The sequence below is a fragment of the Mugil cephalus genome, chromosome 2 (genome assembly GCF_022458985.1).
Source record: "Mugil cephalus isolate CIBA_MC_2020 chromosome 2, CIBA_Mcephalus_1.1, whole genome shotgun sequence".
Lineage (NCBI taxonomy): Eukaryota > Metazoa > Chordata > Actinopteri > Mugiliformes > Mugilidae > Mugil > Mugil cephalus.
This window is the reverse complement of record NC_061771.1, coordinates 31,088,023-31,110,481: the sequence shown is the minus strand read 5'-3', so window position 1 is coordinate 31,110,481 and position 22,459 is coordinate 31,088,023. Positions and strand designations below refer to the sequence as shown.

At 39.7% G+C, this 22,459-nt stretch overlaps 3 protein-coding genes across 3 annotated transcripts; 1 reads left to right on the top strand and 2 right to left on the bottom strand.

Moving 5' to 3' along the window:
• Positions 1-1,299: 1,299 nt before the first annotated feature.
• LOC125004147 lies at positions 1,300-2,818 on the bottom strand. The gene has a single exon (XM_047578552.1). It carries the CDS (start codon positions 1,956-1,958, stop codon positions 1,308-1,310), a length of 651 nt encoding a protein of 216 aa, XP_047434508.1. The 5' UTR covers positions 1,959-2,818; the 3' UTR covers positions 1,300-1,307.
• A 277-nt stretch (positions 2,819-3,095) lies between these two features.
• ppp3r1b (protein phosphatase 3 (formerly 2B), regulatory s1ubunit B, alpha isoform, b) lies at positions 3,096-8,169 on the top strand. Its single transcript, XM_047578553.1, has 5 exons — positions 3,096-3,265; positions 3,406-3,582; positions 4,246-4,305; positions 5,208-5,392; positions 5,551-8,169. Exons 1-5 carry the CDS (start codon positions 3,241-3,243, stop codon positions 5,596-5,598), a joined length of 495 nt encoding a protein of 164 aa, XP_047434509.1. The 5' UTR covers positions 3,096-3,240; the 3' UTR covers positions 5,599-8,169.
• A 1,402-nt stretch (positions 8,170-9,571) lies between these two features.
• On the bottom strand, positions 9,572-15,717 carry etaa1a (ETAA1 activator of ATR kinase a). The gene is made up of 7 exons (XM_047575708.1): positions 15,369-15,717; positions 14,134-14,268; positions 13,978-14,048; positions 13,788-13,900; positions 12,485-13,472; positions 11,404-11,533; positions 9,572-10,043 (listed from the first exon to the last, which is right to left on the bottom strand). The coding sequence occupies exons 1-7, from the start codon at positions 15,523-15,525 to the stop codon at positions 9,922-9,924; spliced, it is 1,716 nt and encodes a 571-aa protein (XP_047431664.1). The 5' UTR covers positions 15,526-15,717; the 3' UTR covers positions 9,572-9,921.
• Between the last annotated feature and the right edge of the window lie 6,742 nt (positions 15,718-22,459).

Below are 22,459 nucleotides of genomic sequence, written 5' to 3'. Positions count from 1 at the left end.
CTTTCGAGTTTAGCTCCTCCTCTGACTTTAACTCTGTTGTTTCCTGCTTCATGTTAAGATACAATGAGTTTGAAATACAGTGACGTTCAACAAGTTGATCTGATGGTTGTTGCTGTGTTGACCTCTAGTTGACCTCAGTCTTGATTTGCACAGCTCCGTATTATCAAATCGAACTACAGTTAACATGTGTCAGTACACATTCTCTTGATAATGCTGCTCATCTAAGCGCATCTAATTTGGAGCCTGGCAATTGTTTTGTGAATAAATAACTTGTTGCCAGCTGAAAGATCATCACCCATGCAGTAATTATGCAATAGGAATTTATTACCTATTAACTTAAATCTGGATGTTTTTTTTCATTGCGAACAATGGGTAAGAGACTTTGCCGTACACTGGGCGCCGATATGTAACTTTGCAGTTTCATTCAAATCAGTTAAGCAAACATTTTTAAACCAATACCTCACTCAGCGTTTCAACTTGAACTTGGTTTAATAACCTCAGTAAAGTTTGAGTTTATTTCAGGAAACTGACATTGAATCAAGTCTTTGCAGTTTAGCTTCTCCTCTGACTGTAGCTGTGTTGTGAACAATATCAGTTTTAACTATCCACAGCTCTGTGTGATTAAACAGAGTAATGGTTCACTCTGTTTGAAGAATGGCTAAAGTTTGTCAGTGATGGAGCAGCCAGTAAAGAGTATCACTACTCCTTCTCCTGATAATACTGCTCATCCAAACACAAAAATTTACTAATCAAATTGTATCCACCCTTGATTTGTGAGAAGTGCCTGGGCTCATAAATGCAAGTAGTTTGCTTCTGTAACAGGACTGTCTCAGTAAGTGAAACTCCTCCACGTGGTTTGATATCTAAGAAACGTGTCTCAATGCTAACATTTATAGCAAAGATTAAGTCATTCCATCAAATGTGACAGGAAAAGTAAAGGAGGTGGTGCAGTAATGAATGTTCTCTTCAATTTTGTATTTTCTCAAAGGATTTTTTCCCTGTCTGTCTATAAAGTCTTTCTCGAACTGGTTGGAAGTGCGTTTAAATCTGCTCCATTTTCTTTTCTGATAATTTATTTCAAATGCAATAGTTGCACGCACAGATGAGACCACATGACAATCAAGACAATCCTGCCTGTTGCACTTCAGCCAGTGCCTTTTGGTCAGGCTGCAGGGTCATTACCTGGGAGCCATCCTTTGTAGATGTTTCGCTCCTTTAATCCCGAATCTTCTCCAGGTGGTGGAGCAGCTGCAGCCGGCTCTAGAATCCGTCTCTCGCCCACACCTTATCCTTATATGGAGTCGTAGCTAAAAGCGGCCTTGCTCTGCCAGCGTTTTGAGAATTTTTTCTAATTTGGCGCCTCTGATGCCAAGGGTCTTGAGGAATTGCTGGATGGAGGTTGCAGTGAAGCCCCCTGCAACCAACCGCAACAACGCGTGTGATCTCCACCCAGCTTGTATGAATGCAACTGCCAGTTCCGCACACCTCTCCTTTTTCCTTTCAAAAGCAGCCTCCAGCCCATCCTCCCACAGCACAATTAGTTCTGTCATAATGACTGTCTTCATGGTGATGGACTGAATCTCCATGTCTGGACGGAGGGAGGTTATTGCAATCTCCTGAGGGAACTTCAAGTGTTGATCCAGGTCGGCTCTAAGGGCCCAGTCCCCTCCAGGTGTCAGCAAGGACCTCTCTCTTACTGTGCTGCTGAATGCCGTCCTCTCTTGTGTGACGAACTGAATGGACAGGTGTGATGTTGGTGGACTGGCATGGTTCACCTCGAGCCTGCGTACCTCGATGGTTTCTGCTACCTTTAGCAGAACCGTCTTGTGACGCCACCCGAAACGCCCTTGGGTCAGCACAGTCTTGCACCACAAGGATGTGCTGGAGACTTTGGTGACTGCAAAGTTGTCACGGATCTTCTGTGCCGTACCAGAGGTGCTGGTTTTGGGTGCTTCCATAGGTCAGACCATGTGATGGACTTCTGGGTGACAACCTTCCAGGTGGTCCATCTTCCTTTCTGGAACTGGGTCACTGCCAGGGCCTTGTAGCCCTCCTCTTCCCTCTTGACTTTCAAAGTCACAAGCTGTTTTCTTTCCTCTCTTGAAGCTTTGGACCATGGCTTGGGTGATGTTTGCCGTCCAAACCCTGCCGTGCCATGTTGCACCAATCCTACAACCTCCTGGTGTTTCAGCCGGGTTATGGGCTCATCTGCTGCATGCAATATGTCCCATCTTCTTCCTGTTTGTACGTGGACTTTGGCACTCAGTATCCCTGGGTCAGGTGGATTTTTCACTTCAAACCCCAGTCTCACCTTCTTCAGTTTATAGCCCTAGCTGATGGTTTTCAGTGGAATCCTCCTTCCAAATAGAGCTGAACCTGACAGGCATTGGGGAAGGCCTAGCCACTTCCGGAAGAGGGCATGTCGCTTAGCTTTAAGGGCCACATGAGCCAACGGAACAGGGTGAACCGGTAGCACAAGACAAGGTTGGCAAGAAAAAAGGTTTGCAAAAAAAAAGATAATGGCTAAGGATGTCAACACAACAAATTTATCCCACCACCTGAAGAACAAACACAAGCTGGAGTACGACGAGAGCCGGCATATGAGTCAGGAGAAAGTAGCCACATCCTTTTATTCATCCAATTAGGGGGACCAAAGGTCCCTCATTTCTGGGGATGGTTATTTGGATGACCTGTTTCCCGGCTAAAGCTGTTCCCAAAAACGTTTTATGAATTAGAAAACAAAATTTAGATTACAGACATAACAGTTTAAATATGTTTAACAGTGAATAAATATGTCAAAATAAAGTAACCCGTAATTATCCCTGTTTCTTCATTTAATCTTGATAAAATATATGTAACAATATGATATAAAATATGTTCAGTTTTAAATGTCCCAGATTTCATTGCAGAAATCTGGTCACTCTAGAGTAAAAAAAAAAAAAAGGCCGACGCATTCAGTCCATTCTGTACGATAAGCAAAGAAAGAGATGGAAACCGAAGGGATTTTGCATTTTGCCTGGCAGAAGACATGTTGCTGTTTTCACATTTCTTTCTTTCGTTCTTTCTTCCTCCTATTATTATCATTATTATTACAACTCCTAGCTCATAGTATTTATAGTGTGTCAGGGCCGATAATCTCTATTCATGGTCGTCAGCAGAGTGATTAGTGTTGGAGGAGGGGTCACATGACCCAGGGTTAGTGCTTACAGCACCAGGACGTTCGCCACTACTGGTGCAGCCATGACGAGTGCGAGGAAGAAACCTGGTGAGTCTGTAGATATGGTTTACTCAGAAATGTTTCTGGAGGCAGGGGCGACAGGTCTGAACATAAACGGTGGAACTTCTGAAGTTCAAACTTGTTTCAGCTGTGAATAAGTTTCTCACTCTCTCTATGTTTCCATTCAGTTGATGCAGATGAGATTAAGAGGCTGGGAAAGAGATTTAAGAAACTCGACCTAGATAACTCGGGCTCCCTGAGTGTGGAGGAGTTCATGTCTCTACCTGAGCTCCAACAGAATCCACTCGTGCAGCGAGTTATTGACATATTCGACACAGACGGCAACGGAGAGGTCGACTTTAAAGGTAACTCAAACGTCCACCAGAGGCTCCAACGCAAACCCCACACTGAAACAAACTGTAGAACAGCATGGAGGCGGCAGCATCACGCTACAGGAGACTAGAAGTGTATCAACTAGAAACCAGAGGAACTTCCTTTCTGATAAATCTGACGGCATCAGTCTGATCAGAACTTGATTGAACCTCTAGATTTAACAAGGAGGAACTTCATCTGGAAGAAACACTGTCATAATAAATACAGACACAAAACTTTATACCAATGAATAATGTGCCTTGTTTGACCGCGTCTTTTTTTTTTTTTTTTTTTTTTTTTCTTGCCAAATGATATGATTAGTAAACTATAAAAACATAACAAAAAAAGGGGTAAGATTTTATTAACTTCATCCAACACCCTTTCAAACATAGAAGGGCTATTTATATTGTTATCATCTTGTTTTTTTATCTTGTTTTAACCCGATTGAATAATCATAAATAAAGAACAAGTGGAATAGATTATCTTTACGTATTTTTTTTCTCTGCATCAGAATAAAATCCAGAGGTTACCGGAATCTGGCTCCAGTAGAACCGTGTAGTCGCAGCTTTATTTTCAGCTAAAACATATCAAATTCACATGAAAATAATAAAAATAATTCACTTTTGACTGATTGTTTTGTTTTAATCTGTTTTCAGAGTTCATTGAAGGAGTCTCTCAGTTCAGCGTCAAAGGCGACAAACAGCAGAAGTTACGCTGTAAGTGTTCAACAATCTGATAAACTATGTAAAACACTACGTCCACTAGAGGGCAGCACAATCACTGATGAGCCACATCTGTCACATTTTAACCTGCACTGAAATATTTGCCTGTTCTTCTGGAGAACCACTGGTGTTCTTGGGCTCCTTGTTTTCCTCCATGACCCAGTTTCTCTTCACATTCAGCTCATGGACTCATGTCGTGACATTTTTTTTTAGAGTTCACTGGTAGAATTCACAGTTCATTGGTCCATCAATGATGAGCAGATGCAGCAGAACAGGAACAAACCAGGACATTAGCGCCCCCATGTTTCATGGAGGGATGAGGTTCTGATGCTGGAATGCAGTGTTGGTTCATCTCCAAACATTTAAACCAAACTATTCTACTCTGGTCTCATCTGTCCACTAAACATTGTCCCAGATGTCCTTTGTGGACAGAGAGCAGTGTCTTTGGTTGTTGAGTGGATTCATCAACATGAACATCAGCCAATGTGAGAGAGGCCTTTAGCTGCTTAGAAGTTCCCCTGGGTTCCTCTGGTTCCTCTCCCACTATGATGGAGTGATGTTTGTTGGTGGACCACTCCTGTGGAGGGGAACAGTCGTCTTCAGTCTGTCTGACTCTCTGTGGATTATTTGTGGCTTCCAGACTCTTTAGAGATGGTTGTGGAACCTTTTCCAGCCTGATGAGCAACAACAACTCTTTTCCATAGCTCTGATTCTCCGTGTGATTGGTCACCTGATCAAACTTATTGATCACTTCCTTTTGGTTCTGTCCAGACGTTTTTTTGGTTTTTTGTTTTGTTTTTAGCTTTTATTAGTTACTGTATCTGTCGAGTCTCTAGACCTCAAGAGCTGAACTCTGACCTGAGTAAACCTCTTGTGTTTTTCCTCTTTGACCTCAGTCGCCTTCCGGATCTACGACATGGACAAAGACGGCTTCATTTCCAACGGGGAGCTCTTCCAGGTCCTGAAGATGATGGTGGGCAGTAACCTGAAGGACACTCAGCTGCAGCAGATCGTCGACAAAACCATCGTCAACGCCGACAAAGACGGCGACGGCAGGATTTCCTTCGAGGAGTTTTGTGCGGTGAGCTGGAGTCAGATTAGCTCTGGTTTTAGTGTGTCTCCATTAACTACACTGCCCCCTAGAGGCAGAAATAAGACCTATGAATTTACATGGATAAATATTTGACGTATATTACTGAAAATCTCCCTTTGGTGCTCACTCTCTGTTGTCCTCTCCAGGTCGTGGGTGGACTGGACATCCACAAAAAGATGGTCGTGGACGTCTGAGAGCTGCTCATCTCTGTTTCCTCGTCCGTTTACTGGAGATCTGTGTGAAGATCCAGTCTCCTGATGGGTCGGGAGCTCAGCGTCGCACTTTAAAAAGTCGACTGGAAATAACCTCTTCAGTTTGGAGGGAAGCTGAAGTGTTTTTACTGATTTTATTCGGGGGGGGGGGGGGGGGCGCATGGGTTTTATATTTTATTTATTTTGGTGTCATCTCATCGGCGGTAAAGATTTCTGATCAAACAGCATGAAGTGCCAACAACAGTTTACTGACAGCTGAACTTGGTTTATTCTGAGTTCACCTTAATTCTGACAGAAATGAAGAAACACATCTGTGAAATTTAGCTTCCTTCTTCTGCCAAAACATTTTTTCCCAAAACACTCGAATAGTAAAATGTGTTATAATTTTCAATTACATTCTTTTTACTAATTTCATTTCATCGATGAAACACTAAAAGCAGTTGCCGCCCTACAATCACTGTTAGCGTTTGTGCTACTTTTGTAAGAATAATTACGGAACTGAAGCCAAAATATCCCAGAGAAGGGCGCCGCCATCTTGTGATGTCATTTACGAGCAGAAGCCCCGTCTCCTGCCCAGTAAGATCTACAGGTAGCTGATGTTAGCTAGGTAATGTTTAAACTAGTGCTGTCAAACCATTAAAACTTTTAATCTGATTAATCTCAGAGTTCCTGTGTATTAATTTCAATTAATTATGATGAAATAATAATAATAATAATTTTTAATCTATGTTAGTCGCATTTAATTTTGCATGAGCAAACAGACTCAAGAAAGAACGGTTGATTTAACTCATTCAACAGTTCCAACAAAACAACTTGTCCCTGTTTCTACAGAGACGAACTAACTTGTTGACATTGTCCAATGAGAGGAGAGCTGACCGCTTCTCATTTATATTATTAGTGCAGCTGAGAACAGTCTCTCACATGGGACAGTGGTTGAAGGAGTGGACACATATTTACAGGACAGCATTGCCAGCTTGTCTTTGTCTTGGTTTGTCTCTAGCTTTTAGCCACATTAGCCCAAGTGCTAGCAGTATCCTAGACTGACGCTTGGCTTAATTAATGTGCTATTTTAAGCTGGAAGTGCTTTAGTGAAAAGAAAACTCCTTCCTGCAGAGTGTGATAATACTTGATGTGGCTCCACTGATCCATCTTGGGGTTTTTTTTTGTCCTCAAATGTCTCATGGTGAGGACTTAAGTGCTGTTTAGCATGTTCCATCTCTTTTGGTTGGTTCTGCTGCCTGTCACTATCAGATCAGCTGCACATTTGTTCATGGCGACGGTAACTTATTAGGTTAAAATGATCGATCAGATTAATTATGATGACAGATTAATCCATGTTAATTTTGACAGCCCTAGTTTAAACTATATAAGCTCACATGAACTGCTCAAGTGGTGACATCGGCCACTGCTAGGCAACTGTTGGCTGCAGGGCTAACAGTTAGCATGCTAATGACTGGGTAACTTAATCCTCAGGCATCATTAGGGCCATTTTTGTCCATGTTCCTCTTCATTCGGCCGCCATTTGGCTGTTAGTGGACGTGGCCCAATTATATTAACTCACCGTCCACTAGAGGGCGGCGTTCATACGCAACACAGTAAACATTGGAGGACCCACCCTCTGATTGTAAAACGACGCCCAGAACAAGATGGTGGTGCCGGTTTCTGCCATGTTTGAGCTTCACTGTACCACACTGGGGGCAGGAGACATCTTTGTTTGCATTTACAAAAAATTAACGTGGAAGAAACTCACCACACATCACTGAAGTTCAGAAAGATATCGCCTTCTTTTTTTTTTTCTTTTTTTGTCATTGTCCAGAAACTCTGAAACATTCCTGAACATTTAGGACGGTGTAAATGGACGTGAAGCTTCTTTAAAATGACAAAAACTATCCATTGATTATTTAAAATAAACTTTCTGTTCAGTTTTTGCTGCTTCTGGCTTTTCATGTGATTTTGTGTAGAAGCAACGTGATGCATGTTCTCGGCTTTTACAGTTTTTCTATGAACACGAAGAGGAAGAAACACCAGTCGGACACCTTCGTCCTCCTGCGTTCACATTTATTTAAGTTTTAAATGATGGTTTCAAGAACACAAGATTTAAACCTTTAACGTCAGCTTCAGATACTTCCTGCTTTTATGTGACATTTACACATATTTAGATCAGACTGTCGACCATTTTTAAAAACAAACTAAACATCGTCTGTGAACATCAGCGTCCCACATTTCTGCAACATTTAATTAAACTCATTAACTCAATAAACAAGATATTACTTTAATTTGCTTCATGAGAGCTGGTTGGTGGTTCTTCTTTGGTCTGTATCGCTAAGCTAAACTAAGCTATGCTAAGCTAACTGGCTTCATGTTTAACAAACGTGTCTTTTTTTCTTCTTTCTTGATTTGTTTCAATTGTATACAAATACATGTACTTATTTATTACGCCATTTGATGTAAAAATAACACGACTTACTAATATCCTGATCCTGTTTTTCTTTCTTCTTCTTTTTTTTTTTAAATAATGAGTTCATCAATAAAACAAGTTTCGAAACAGTGAAATGTGACAAAATGATTATTTTCATCCAGGGAAAACAAAACAAAGTGAACAACTCTCTTATTCAGACACTGATGTGAGTTAATGCTAATTAAATTAGCTAATTCCAAATGATTACAAATATTTATCTGTAGCTAATAATTTGATCTGGTGGAACGTTTACAGATTTATTACTAAGAAGATTCATTAATGTGAAAATCGTACGAAGGACGAGACGTCACAGATAAAAAACTGAATCAGAGCTTCTGCCGGTTTGAACGAGTGGAATTTAAGACTTTTTAGGATCTTTGAGTTAAATTAAAGACGTAGAGCAAGTACGAAAAATAAAGAATTACTTTCAAATAACATTTATTGTCATTCCACTGTCAGCTCAGGACGCCCCTGGGGTGGATTTAAAACCTCCTGAGACCCTCCGTTCTCATATGTGGACGCGAGGTTTTAGGTTTGTTGCAGTTTATTCTGCTTCATTTACACCCTGTCGTCCTCATACGGGGACACTTTGTCCTGGTAGTGGAGGGTCAATACACTTGTTTATTTATTCTCATTAACGTTTCTAGTTTGATGTCACATGAAAATGTAACAAAATCAAAAGTACTCGTCTGAGAACGTTTGGAATTTCATCCTTTCCAATTCTGCCTTTGCACTAAAATAATAATTATATTTTGGTTCACATTGGTGACAAAAATTGTAAAATACAGTGAAGTAACCCGTGTCCATTTATATATACATATATATATATATATATATACATATATATATATATATTGAGATAAAAAAAAAAACACTTCCTGTTCAAAGATGACATTTATTTTTTATTATTATTTACTACTAATCCCAGAAACCGAAACATGTTCATCTTATCTTGATGAAAGTTAGATGCTTTGGTCTCATGAGGTAAATATGAAACTAACAGATATTTAAATTCATGATTTCCCGCTCAACTTGGACAGAAGATTTTCACCAATGTTTTAAAAAGCTCCAAACGCCATGATTTATTTTATATATTTTTTCTAATGTACTCACTTATTTTAATATTCTTGTAAATATTGTGTGTTTTTTTTATATTTATATTGTACATTCGGCCGTGGTTGTTCGGTTGTAAATCCAATTTAATTTTTTTCTGTTCTGTTTTCACTTATTTTGAGATTCTTGGAAATATTGTGTAAATAATATGTTGTGTTTCTATTTTTATTTTTGTTAAACATGTATGTGTGGTGTTGAGTGCTCGTACATTATTGTCTGTCTGTCCAATTTTATTTTCCAGAAACGCTGTAAATGTGTCAACGTTGAGGCTAGCATGCTAGCAGGGTTAGCCTCTAAAGCTGAGCTGCTACGTGGGTCAACACGTGGTCCCCGTCCCGCTCTGTGTCCTCTGATGGTTCCATGAAGGTAAATGAGACATTCGAGTTCACTCTGAAGACGTAGTATTTTATTTCATACTTTGTCCTTTTCAAATGTTTTCAAGTTTTTTGATAAAGTGCAGAATTGTTGTATTTAATCTTATCCAAGAACAATGTGGACGCTAAGCTACGCTAACGACATCCTGACCCTTGTACCTTATTTCAGACATAAAACTCTCAGCTACTCCTGGGTCCATTTAAAAAAACAAAAAAAAAACACAAACAACAAATTACAATTTAATTTTACAAGAAGGCGCAATAACTGAATGTTGATTAGTCGGCTCCACGTCGACCTCATTCAGAGGTTTAAAAATGTCTCAGCCTGGAACCGTCGGGACCAGTTCTGTTGGTTCCTGGTCACGTCGGGTGGACTCGACTGGGCTGGAGGTTCTGGGCCTGAAGGCGCTGACGTCTCCTCTCCAGGGCCTGTTGCTTCTTCAGCTCAATCTCTGCAGCCGAACACTGAGCCACAGCCACAGCTGAGCAGCCACAAGAAAAGACAAGAAAACATCAACAGACGTCGCCCTGGTGTCGGTTCCATAGAAAAATACTAATAAAATTAAATTAAATCACATTGTAGTAAAATAAATTTAATTTAATTTCAATAAAATAAAATTAAATTAAATTAAATTGAAAAAAATATCATAAAATATACTAAAATAAACTTGACTTGAAATAAAATCCAATCTAATAAAATATAACAAAACAAATATTTTGAATAAAAAGAAATTGAATTAATATGATGAAATTAAATCCAAATAAAAATATAATAAAATAAATTAACTATAATAAAATATACTAAAATAAAAATAAATTAAACTTCATCCAATTTTTATTTTTATTTTATTTTGTAAATTTGAAATAAAATAAAATTGGATGAAATTAAATTAAATTATTGAAATATAATAAAATATACTAAAATAAACTTGAATTGAAATAAAATATAATCTAATTAAATCCATATAAAAATATAATAAAATAAATTTAATCTGAATTAAATTAAACTAAACTGAAATAATTATTTATTTCAAATTTATTTTGTAAATTTGAAATAAAATAAAATTGGATTAAAATAAATTAAATTAAAATATAATAAAATATACTAAAATAAACTTAAATTGAAATAAAGTATAATAAAATTAATTTAATTTTTAAATAAAATTTAATGAAATGAAATTAAATTAAGCTGAGCTGAAATAAAATATACTAAAATAAACTTGAATCAAAATATAATATAATATAAGTATAATAAATTAAAATTAATTGGAATAAAATTGAATGAAATTAAATGAAATTGAGCTGAACTGAAATAAAATATTCTAAAAAAATAAATGATTTAATTTCATCCAATTTTATTTTATTTCAAATTTACAAAATAAAATTGAAATAAAATAAAATTGGATGAAATTAAATGAAATTAAATTGAAATATAATAAAATATACTAAAATAAACTTGAATCAAAATAAAGTATAATAAATTAAAATTAACTGGAATAAAATTGATGAAATTAAATGAAATTGAGCTGAACTGAAATAAAATATACTGAAATAAAAATAAATTAAGCTTGATCCTATTTGTATTTTAAATTTATTTTGTACAGCAGCAGCCCTTTGATTCCATCAGGTCGGTCTAAGACACAGGTGTCAAACATAAGCACCGTGGGCCTAAAGAGGGACTCCACAGGATCCAATCTGGGCCACGTTGGATCAATTTGAAAACTGTATTTTTCTTCCAATAAAAGTAAAAGTATTCCTGAGTTGAACTCCTTGTTTTATAACAGTGAAGTTTATTAAACGTGAACTAAACCAGTACGTCTATGATCTGCCTCCTGCTCTTACCGGAGCTGGTCACAGAAGACGCCAGCGGCTTGTTGGGCTTCTTGAACCTGAACTGGTTCTTGTTGGTGTGTTGCTGGACCCTGCTGCTCGCCTGCAGGCACGCCGCCGCCCCCGGGGGCCACGAACCGGTCTGAGCACAGACAGAAACCAGCGACATGTCAGCGGCTCAACAGAAACACAAAATACTGGACTCTGGTTGAAGGAGCCAGGATTTACATCAGTGCTGATCAGAGGATCCAAAAAAACTATTATAATAAAGTTATTATTACTATTGAAAGTATCATTTATGTTACTGATGCTGGTCTCAAACTACTGCCTGTTAGTATGTATACAAGTATATATTATAATATAAATCTTCTCCTCTCTCTGTTTAACTACGCTGCATTTCTTACGTTCTGTTTTTAATTTGTCTCGTTCTCGTTTTTTTTTTTTTGTTTGTTTGTCTTTTAGTTATTGAATCTCTAATTTACACACACACACACACACACACACACACACACACACACACACACACACACACACACACACACACTCGTCTCCAGCCTGAACCTCCACCCACACAACACACAACCACCTGGCGATGGGTACAGATACTAGCCACCGTGATGCTAACGGGCTAACGGCAGCAACCAGGCTGATCTGGGGGCTTCAGTTGAGTTTTTAAATCAGCCTCATTAGGACGGAAACGAACCTTCAAAGTGTCTGAGACCAAACGTTCGTCGGAGGAAGCAGACGGAGGCAACACCTGGAGTTAGATTCAACATGTGACCACGCAGAGCGTTTTATTATTAAAACACCAGAAATGTAGCGTCTCTGTTAGCCTGACAGACCCGGCGCTAACAGCGTTAGCAGCTTCACGCCATCACCAGAAAAGGACGATAAGGTCGAGTTTTTACATAACTCTAATTTTTGATGATTCTAATAATGTTTGTTGCGCGTTTTATTTCATATTGGTTCATTTATTTCTTAGTCTTAATTTAAAATTAATATTCTGTTCAAGCTGCTCATCACAAAGCGCCTCAAAGATAAAAAGACACCGTCTTTTGTTTATCGATGTTGATAAAAGAAAGACTCCTTTCACCTGGATGTGGGCAGAGGAGGCCGGGGTTTGTTTCCGTGGTTCTGGGATCCTGTTGACCGGCTGCAGGGCGGGTCTCCGGGTCGGCGTCGGGCCGGGGGGGCGGGTCGTGGCGGCGCTCGGCCCCGTCGCCTCCCGGATCTGGTTCTCCAGGTCCTCACACATCTCACAGAGCAGGAAGTCGTCGGCCGGGTCGTCCCAAACCGGCTCGGACGAGAACAGAGAGTCCAGGTCCTCGTCCGTGAAGTCCGGCGCCGCCTGGTGGCGGGACACCAGGACGTCAGGCTGCTGCTTCTGGGAGCTCTGGGCCGTATTTGAAGCAGGCGGCGAGCGTCTGAGAAACGTCCGTGGTTCTGGTTTCACGGCGGTCGGGCTGCAGTTGAACTCCCAGTTAGTCCCGGTTCGTCCGTTCGCGCGAGGATCTGGTTCGTGCTCCCGTTTCAAAGCGCCCGCTGGTTTCTGGGTGGAGCAGTGCTTCGGAGCCGCGAAGCCCAGAGGATTCTGGGTCATCTCCAGCAACAGGGAGTCGTTCAACAGGTCGTCGTTCTCCCAGTCGTCCTCAAAGTCGGCGGAGGAGGCGGCGGCGGCCGGCGGGCGCTGGACGTTGGACGCGCCTGAAGCGGGAGGTTTGACCGGAGCGTCCGCGGTGGTTGAAGGTTCGACTTGTGGCGGCGCCTGGCTGATGTTCCTGATGTTCCCGCTCAGGCGCTGGGTCGGCCCGTCGAACAGGAAGTCCAGATCATCGTCCATGTGTTGATCCGGGTCGAGCTGCGCGGCTGGAGGACACGTTCCTGCGGATTCATCCTGGACTTCGGCCTCAAGGACATCCTCTGTTAGGAGCTCCAGGCTCAGCTGGTGCTCCTCCTCCACTTCCTCCTCCACTTCCTCCTCCACTTCCTCTTCTTCTTCTTCTTCTTCTTCTTCATCCTGATGAAACATGTTGAGGTCAAAGCGTTGGGCCAGTTTGAGGAGGTCGTCCAATCCACTCGGTCTACAACAAAACATGACACGACACTCAGTTTTAAGGAAACTGCTTTCATTTTGGATCCAGTTCCATGAAGGTAACACAGGACTACGGTGTTATGGTATTATGGGATGGATAGCCTTCGTCGTTAGGGGAAACTGGCCTTGAATGTGGTTCTAGAGGCATCTGATACACTTTGTTAGCTCCAATGCTAACAAACCATCCCTGGTTGAAATAGTCACAAGTTAATTAATAAGTTAACTGTGTGAAACTTTCACACCAGGATCCATTTTCGTGATGGATCCTGGTCTGAATGTCTGAACGGTGGTTTTCTGAACCCACCTCTGGGGTTTCTTCTTGGGCCTGGGGACCTGGACGTCCGGCGTGCAGGGGATGGTGGCGATGTCCCGGATCCACTGCTGCAAGGTCGGCTCCGAAACCTCCGTCCTGCCGTGCTGCACACAAACCAGACAGGACAGTCATTTAATATCGTCCGGGCTCTGAGCAGCGTTCGTCCCGTTAAGCCTCTGACCTTGGGAGCGATTCGACGGACGATCTCCGAGATGTTCATGGCTCCAGCGTTGTGTTTTTTACCTCGTTTACCTGAGGACAGCGCGACGGGTCAACACAGAAAAACCACAACGACATAAAACTATCAAATCAGAGCTGATGGGCTGGACGCGCTCACCTAGTCTGTGGGGAGACGGGGACGTGGCGTCCCAGACGATGTCCAGCTGGATGTCCGAGTCGTTGTGTGGAGACTCTTCGGTGAAGCTGCTCCTCACAGGTCTGGACCTGAGGATTCTGGTCGGAGTCTTAAAATCTGGATAAGAGGCAAGAGACAACAAACGCCAAGCGTTCAGTTCATGCTCACAGTGGGGCAGCTCAGCTGAAACTGTTTAAATTTGATATTCTTTATGCCGAATTTAAGTGAAAACCCTGATTATTTTAAAATGATGTCAGATCATGTCATAAAAATCCGATTATCTGCGGGGAAAAACAAGAAAATCTAAAATTGGCGGATATTTGAATTGGATCTTGGACAGTTGACCTCAAACAGTTTAAATTTTAGACACATAGTTTGATATTTTTATGCCGAATTTAAGTGGGAACTCTTCCGATTCGAAATGCATGTTGTGTTGTGTCACCAGATGCCAATTATATGTAGTGAAAGACAAGAAAACCTAAAATCGGTGGATATTTGAACGTGATCTGGCGACGACACTTCAATGCGACAATTTAAGATTAAACTGTTTAAATTTCAGACACGTAGTTGAAGTTTAATAAATTATTTTTATGCCGAATTTAAGTGTGAACCTTGTGGATTTTAAAGACTTCTGAGGTTGGGTCAAAAAAAGCCGATTATCCGCGGGGAAAACTAGAAAATCGGCAGAGATTTAAAAACGATTTGGCGACGACACTTGCATAGATCAGCTGAAACTTTACATTTCAGACACAGTTATAGTTTGATACATTTGTTTGATGCCGAATTTAAGTGTGGTCCCTGCTTATTCTAAAGACGTGTCAGATTATGTCATAGAAAGACGATTATCTATGCGGGAGAACAGGATAACCTAAAATCGGCGGATATTTAAATACGATCTGGCGACGACACTTGGACAGTTCAGCTGAAACGTTAAATTTCAGACACATAGTTGTAGTCCGATACATTAGTTTGATGCCGAAATTAAGTGTGAATTCTTCTAATTCTAAAGACATGTCAGATTATGGCATAAAAAGCCGTTTATCTGTGGCGGAAAACAAGATAACCTAAAACCGGCGTATATTTGTATGTAATCTGGCGAATGGCCTTGAACGCCCAGACGTAAGGGACAGTATCTGACTCGGTTCAGTCAGAGCAAACAGAACACAGCTTCAAAAAGCTAAAATTAAAGAAAAGGGGTGAAAAACGCAGCTGCTGACCGGATTGCTGGCTCTTCGGTGACTCGCACTCCACCGCCTGTTTCTGCCTGAAGCTTCGGCTCAAGCGGTTCGACTTCGGTCTGTCCGTCCGTCGCTCCAGCGGATAGGAGCCCCCGGGAGCGGCCGCACGGTCGACCTCCCCCCGGGCTCCGTCCATGGCCACCGGCGGACAGTCCTCACTTAGTGTAGCTGGATGAACCGGACTTTATTATCTCCTCGGTATTCTGCCGTAACCATCAACACAACCACCAAAACAATCCGCCGACATGTTTGAACATCCCGCACTTCTGCTTCTTCTTCTTCTTCTTCTTCTTCTTTCATTTTTAATGGCGGTTGTCGTCAAACAGCCTGTAGGTGCATTGGCGCCCCCTCCCGGACTGGAGGAGAGTGGCACAGAAATTCCATTTACAAGATCGGTTGTTTCTAAAAACCTAAAAATCGCCCCAAACTCAACATCCCGTGGGTTTTCCTCAATAAATCTGCTACATTAAATGTTATTTTATTTATTCGAAATTCTGCTTCGAGTGTAAGTCCACAATGTTCGCAATTTCCTCTTTCATGTGTCTGTATTATGAATAATGTGCTATTTAATCCTGTATGCCCAAATCTCATGATCCTTTCTGCACCAGTGACTTTCTTTCCTTTCTCTAAGTTATCCATTAACATGAATAACTTGGGAGTTGCAGAAAGGTGAGTTGTTGTAAAGTCGGATCGAGTAGGGTATGACAGAATTGTATTTATTACTGTAAAGTGATGAGGAAATAAAAGCGTTAATATTGTTGCTGCTTCCTGACTGAATTAATGGTAAACCTGTCACACACGAAACAACAGCAGAACAGAAAACAAACAAACAAACAAACAAACAAACAAACGGAAAAGGTTTTCTGGATAACACACGATGATTAAGTCGTAAATTTGATGAGAGACTCCTCTTGCGTGGACTTCTCCAACATCTGCTGAGGTCTTCATGTGTCTGAGCTCTTTTTCATCTATCAGTGATCATTTCTGGTGGGAACTTGAGGGAATTAATACTGAGGCTTACAAAGAGTTTTTTATATAGCAATAAATAAATAAATAAATAAATAAACTGAACATGCTTCATTCACTGCCTGTCACCAGAGTCTCTCCTCTTCCTCACATGTCTGCCACTTTCGCTCTTTTTTTTTTGTTTGTTTTTGTATTTTTAATGGAGCACATGTGATCCCCTCGGACCCACAGCAGCCGCCGACTCGTCCCTTTAAAAGCAGAGATGAAGGCAGTTTCCTTGAATCCCCTAAAGAGGGCAGCCAGCGCCTGTCAGTCAGTTCACAGCGAACGTTTGCTTCTCGTCATGGGACCATTTGAGCTCATCTGAAGCCTCCTGCAGCTCCTCCGGATGAAGGACTGACTTCCAGAGGAGGAAAAATCATCTCTTTTGTGGTTGCCGGCTTGGAGACCTGGAGGAGCAGAGAATAAAGTTGGATTAAAAGTTAAAATATGCCACAGTGCTCAGCCTACCGCTCCAGCACAGGATCAGGAAGACACGGAAGAAACTCCACCGTTTCCCCAGTGAACAAAAAAAGTTATGGGAGCAGAAGATTAAAAGGAAGAACTGGATGTCAACTGATTTCTCTTTGACGTTTGTTAAGATTTTATATAGGAAAAATAAAGTCATACCATCATTAATGTGAACCTTGATCTCTAAAATACCGCTTCACAAATGAATGAAGTTTGAAGTTAACCTAGCCTTATGCTAGCTTTATGCTAGCTAGTTATCTAGACTAGACAAATTTAACCCTTATGCCCTCTTTAGGCAAAACTACCAAAAAATTTCTTTTCAAAATTTCTTTAACCCTTTAAATTCCTGTCTGAAAATACAAAAAAAAAAAAAATTATCTTCCATAAAATAAACAGTAGGATGACGGGACTTTGGTGGTAATTAGACTCTTCGATGTGTCAAATATTAGCAGTAAAACTGATTTAATTGCATTAGAGTTTTTTATGTAGTGTCAGATTTTCCCTCTGAACCTTCGTGGTCAGAAATGCCCCATTGACTTCCATTATAACCACATTTTTTAATCTGGCTGCTATTCCAGTATAAAACCATGTTAACATTTCATTTAGAAGAAAACTAGTAATATTTGACATTTTTACTGTGTAATATTATACTGGTAAATTTCCCATTTTATTTAATTTAATGGAGCCACATGACTACCAGGGGCTCCAAGTGTTTATATGTGTGTGTGTGTGTGTGTGTGTGTGTGCGTGTGTGTGTGTGTGTTAGTGTATGTGTGTATGCACTGTAAAAAAATTATTATTTATTATTTATTTAAAAATTAAAAAGATTATTTCCGTATTTTAAAAATGCATAAACAATCTGGACAATAAACGAAAAAGACTGTGATTTTACATGTCAAATTTAAAATAACATGAAATCCCTGTAACTGTGAAAATACATGTGAAAACATGTTTCTGTTCTTTTACAAAAAACCCCATTAGAAATACATATATTTATTGTTAAAATATGTTCGCAAATGTATTGTAATTTTACAAATATTTGTCTGTTATTTAATGGAATAAACTGTAAAATTCAACAAAACTTAAAACTTTAAAAAATCATTTAAAATTACTGAGAAATTAATAGTAAAATAACTATTAAACACTGTAGGCTATTGTGTGTATACATACATATACAACCCAATGTAAATCACAACGTCTTGAATTATTTCACAGCGTGTCTGAACAAAACACGTGTAATCAGGAGACATTTTACTGCTGCAACTTCTCCCTGCACAAACCCAAAAGACAAAAACGTGAACGCGACATGTCATTGGAGTGCGTGCTTTGAAAAGCGCGGGTCCCGTTCGGATTGGTCGACAGAAACGGTTGGAGAAGAAGAAGAAGAAGAAGAAGACATGCCATTGGCTGTTGGGACACTTAACATCCGTCTTTGACGTTACGCTTTACAAGGTCAACAACCACCACGCGGCTGTTCCCGTTTGGTCACAGAAACTTGGACAGTGAGTCATAATTTTTTTTTCTCTCTTTCTGCAGATAAGTGGTGAGAGTTGATTTCATGGCATAAACTTGTGGTTAAGAACTCCACTCCTTTCCATGCTGAACTGTACAGTGAAGCAGTGGCACTCAGTACAAAATGGTCTTTCTGTGTTTAAACCAAGGTGAGGCACTTGAATTCAGACAGATTGATCTCATGCTTGTGATGCAGGACCAGCATGTATACTTTATTGTTACACCTCATGATGTGTCGTATGTGCCAGCATTTGCATTGTATGAAGTGAAACAAGCATGAAATGTTGGAAGCCTGAGCAGAAACTAGATTATTACCATTTGCATGTGTACAAGCTTTGTGGGACAAGAGTAATTTCACTTAAGCATAGCATTGTTGACTCAGTCATCTGGAGTTTGAAAGATTATAATCTGACAGTAACAGTATTTTTCATCCCTTCTAGTCCTCCTAGTCATGGATGCAGAGAGTCCGCTTCTGTCTTTCATCAAATCAGTGCCTAAACTGAGAGACCCTGAGTCTTTGCTGGAGCATCTGCAATGTTTAGGAGTTGAGGACCTGAGCTACCTGCAGGAGAGTGACCTCCTTTCGGTCCTCAGACCAGTTGAAGCCAGGAAACGTCTGTCACTGCTCAAAAAGACAAGTATGTGTTTCAGTTTGTACGGAATAAACTTTCACATTAAAAAAATGTGCATAGTCAAAATCTACTTATTAGGTCCACCTGTTCTAATCAATGCAGTCCAATACAGCAGTTCTACTATGAATTATACTTCAAAGAATCTTCTCTACATTTTTGTTGATGTTTTGAAAAAGGTGATGATTATATACTACACCTTGTTCTTCACTGATTTCATAGTGGGTCTTAGTGGTGGTGTACTGCATTATATTGAGAAAGGAACAGTTTAAAATATATCAATGGCTACTGAGGATATAATTATGTTAGGTAATAATATACCCAGATTGAGCTATGTGATGTCTGTGTTTAAATATTACTACTATCTGTCCTTTAGTGAGGCCAACAACATGTCTTGGACAGTCCTCCAAGCAGCCAGAGCAACCAACAGTTGAGCAGAGCCAGTACCAGTACAAGTCCAGTAACACAGTCTGATGAGATGCCCCTCTCTGGTGAGTACATGCATCTGTTGCACACAATTACTCTTTTGGGTTAGATGGGCTGAAAAAAAACATAATCTACCTGTAATTTAGTGTAATATAGTACAATCAGCAGCAGTAAATTGACAGTGTGCTTATAAATCAGTATCATCAGTTGGGTCTATCTTCTCTAGATTCTGATTCGGTAGCAAATGACACACAACTAATGATGAGATGGGATTATGGAATGAACACAGGATACTTTATCACAATGTACAGAAAAAAATGACTTTTGTATCCAGCAGTAGCAATAGTTCCCCCAACAACAATATGTTGTTCATTTAGTTCCCATGTATAGTCAGTCTGGTGTGTATTTTCTTTGTAGTGTGTTATGTTAAGATCTTGCAAGCTTGTCTGTCCCAAAGCAACGGTGTCATCTATAGTGGGACTCGTGTGACTGCTGTGGTGTTGGAAAAGGCTGTATATTCTTGCACCTTTATCCTGGTCCTGCCTGTTAAACTGTTATTAGCTGTTATTATTTAATAACCGCTAATATTTTCTGTCTTCTCTTCAGGTGGTTACAGCTCAGAAACTGCAAATTCACTACGATCAACAAGTAGTTCAAGTATGGACACCACATCTCGTCAACTGTATAGAGCAGGGGTCGGCAACCCGCAGCTCCGGAGCCACATGCAGCTCTTTCTTTACTCTGTTGCAGCTCTCTGCAGCGAGCGGTGCGGAGCAACGACGCTGATCAAAGCCGTTCACTTTTTCACGCTAACTAACTGCCTCAGAATAGCGGCAACTAGTCACTCATCAGTGAACGAGCGAGAGTTACACAACAACTGAATGACACTGAATGCCACACCACACTCATGGTTGTAACATCAACCAAAAAACACTGAACTCCCACAGTGCATTGCAGCTCATTTACTAGTTGCTGTCGAGTATTTAATTCAAATGTACTTTTATTTTAGTGCATTAGTTTTTTAAATTTAATTCTAAATTTGAATTGATGGTGATCTTTTAACATTAAAATAAAATGTATTTAATTTTTGTTGCACAAAATATACGCCACAACTGCCGATGTGCGACACCCGCCTGCAGGTCCAGCCCGCTATTTATTGAACTTTTCGACCCCAGGTAAGCCAACCATGGATAAATCCCTGTTATGTAGGCATAATGCATTTCATTTTCTCTGTAGCAGTTATTTCATTTCATAAATGCAACATGGGCCTAGCATAGAGGTGAAAACGATATATGCAGTGTTATCTTCATTTAAGATGTCAAAAGGGTTTTGTGGCTCCCAGTGTTTTCTTTCCAAATGGCTCTTTGAGTGTTTAGGGTTGCCGACCCCTGGTATAGAGTATGGATTCATTTCCAGTGACGTTTCACCAAGTTTCTAATCAGTGTTGTGGATGTATGGTGACTTGTATGTGAATTGTTAACTCAACTATTTTTTTTTCTTTTTTTTTTTACTTTTTTCTTTCATTACCAGTTCAGTTGAATTTTGTTTTTGTTTTCTTTTTTGTTTCAGAACCAGTCATTTTATTTGAATAGATTTTTGAATATTGCTGTAATAATGGCTACCTGCTACAGTTGAATAAAAATACAGAGAATGGGAAATTGTAGCTGTTCTTGTTCAGCTTGGTCTCATTTTTTCTCATGTTCTCATGTTTGGAAAAGATCAAATTATTGTTGTATACTTTTATATTACATCTAATCTAATATAGCCTACAGCCTTTTTAAATAAAATAATGCCATTAAAACAACTAATGAGAGCACATTTCTGTAACTTTAAGCATTATTGTTCATATTACAATGTTAATTTGCCATCTTTATGGGTAATTTCATTATTTTAAAATGTAAAATGTTTGTAATTACACGTTAAAAACAATGTAAAACAATTAAATATCCATTTGATGTTTTCTAAAATTAACAGTAAATTCTTGCAATCTAACCAAATATCTAGTTTTGCAAGTTTTTTGACGTGTTTTAAAAGATTAATCACATTATTTTGTGTCATATACTGTTGCATTACATGAAATATAAATTATTTAACAACCTCTTCCCATAAAATATCGTAATTAAAACCGTTTAATAACAGCACATTTCTGTAAATTTAAGCATTATTGTTCGTAATACAACATTTATTTACCATATTTCTAGGTGATTTAATTGTTTTAAAATGTGAAACTGTTTCTAATTAAACGTTAAAACAACCTGAAAATACGACAATCATGTTAAATTACAAGTACAAACTGTATTTTAATTATGGAACATAAGGCCTTTTATGGTGAAATACCTTTTAAATCAACATCTGATTCATCAGTGTGAACATTTATTGCGTAACTGCGACACAACAGAACATATGACTGAGGAGAAGATGATGTGAGTTGACCAGACTCTCTCTGATATCCGGCTCTGTAGCGTTCAAGATGTTAAAACTAAATAGTACAACACAGTCAAGCCCAAGTTCCATGTGTGGGCCATTCTATTATTAATATTATTATATTATATTATTATCCATTATGGATTTAGAATTACTGTTGATTAGCTGATGGTTGTTGTTCTTCTTCACCTCTAATGTAAGTGCTTCCCTTTCCTTTTCAAGGCTTTCTTTGGTTTCACCTGCTGGGTAATCAGGACAGAAGATGACTTCTGCTTTCTTTGGCTTCTTCACCTGGTTTAGATCTTGACCCGTGGCACCTCGCTTTTCTTTGACAGCATTTGTGCTCAACTCTGGGCAGCCAATGTTCCTCAGTCTTGTGCGGTAGTTTGCCATTTTGTACTTTAAACTAATTTTCTATCCATAGAAGCCAGTAACTGATCCCTGCTCTTTTAAACAAGGATACTTTGTTATCAGGGCCTCAGTGACATCATCAAACTCTGAACTCGATGGATAAACTTTGTATTTGACAATTTCTGATGCCAAACCCTCAAGTATATCTGACTTGAGTTTGGGACTTGGACTCAAAAGAGTACAACTGTTCTG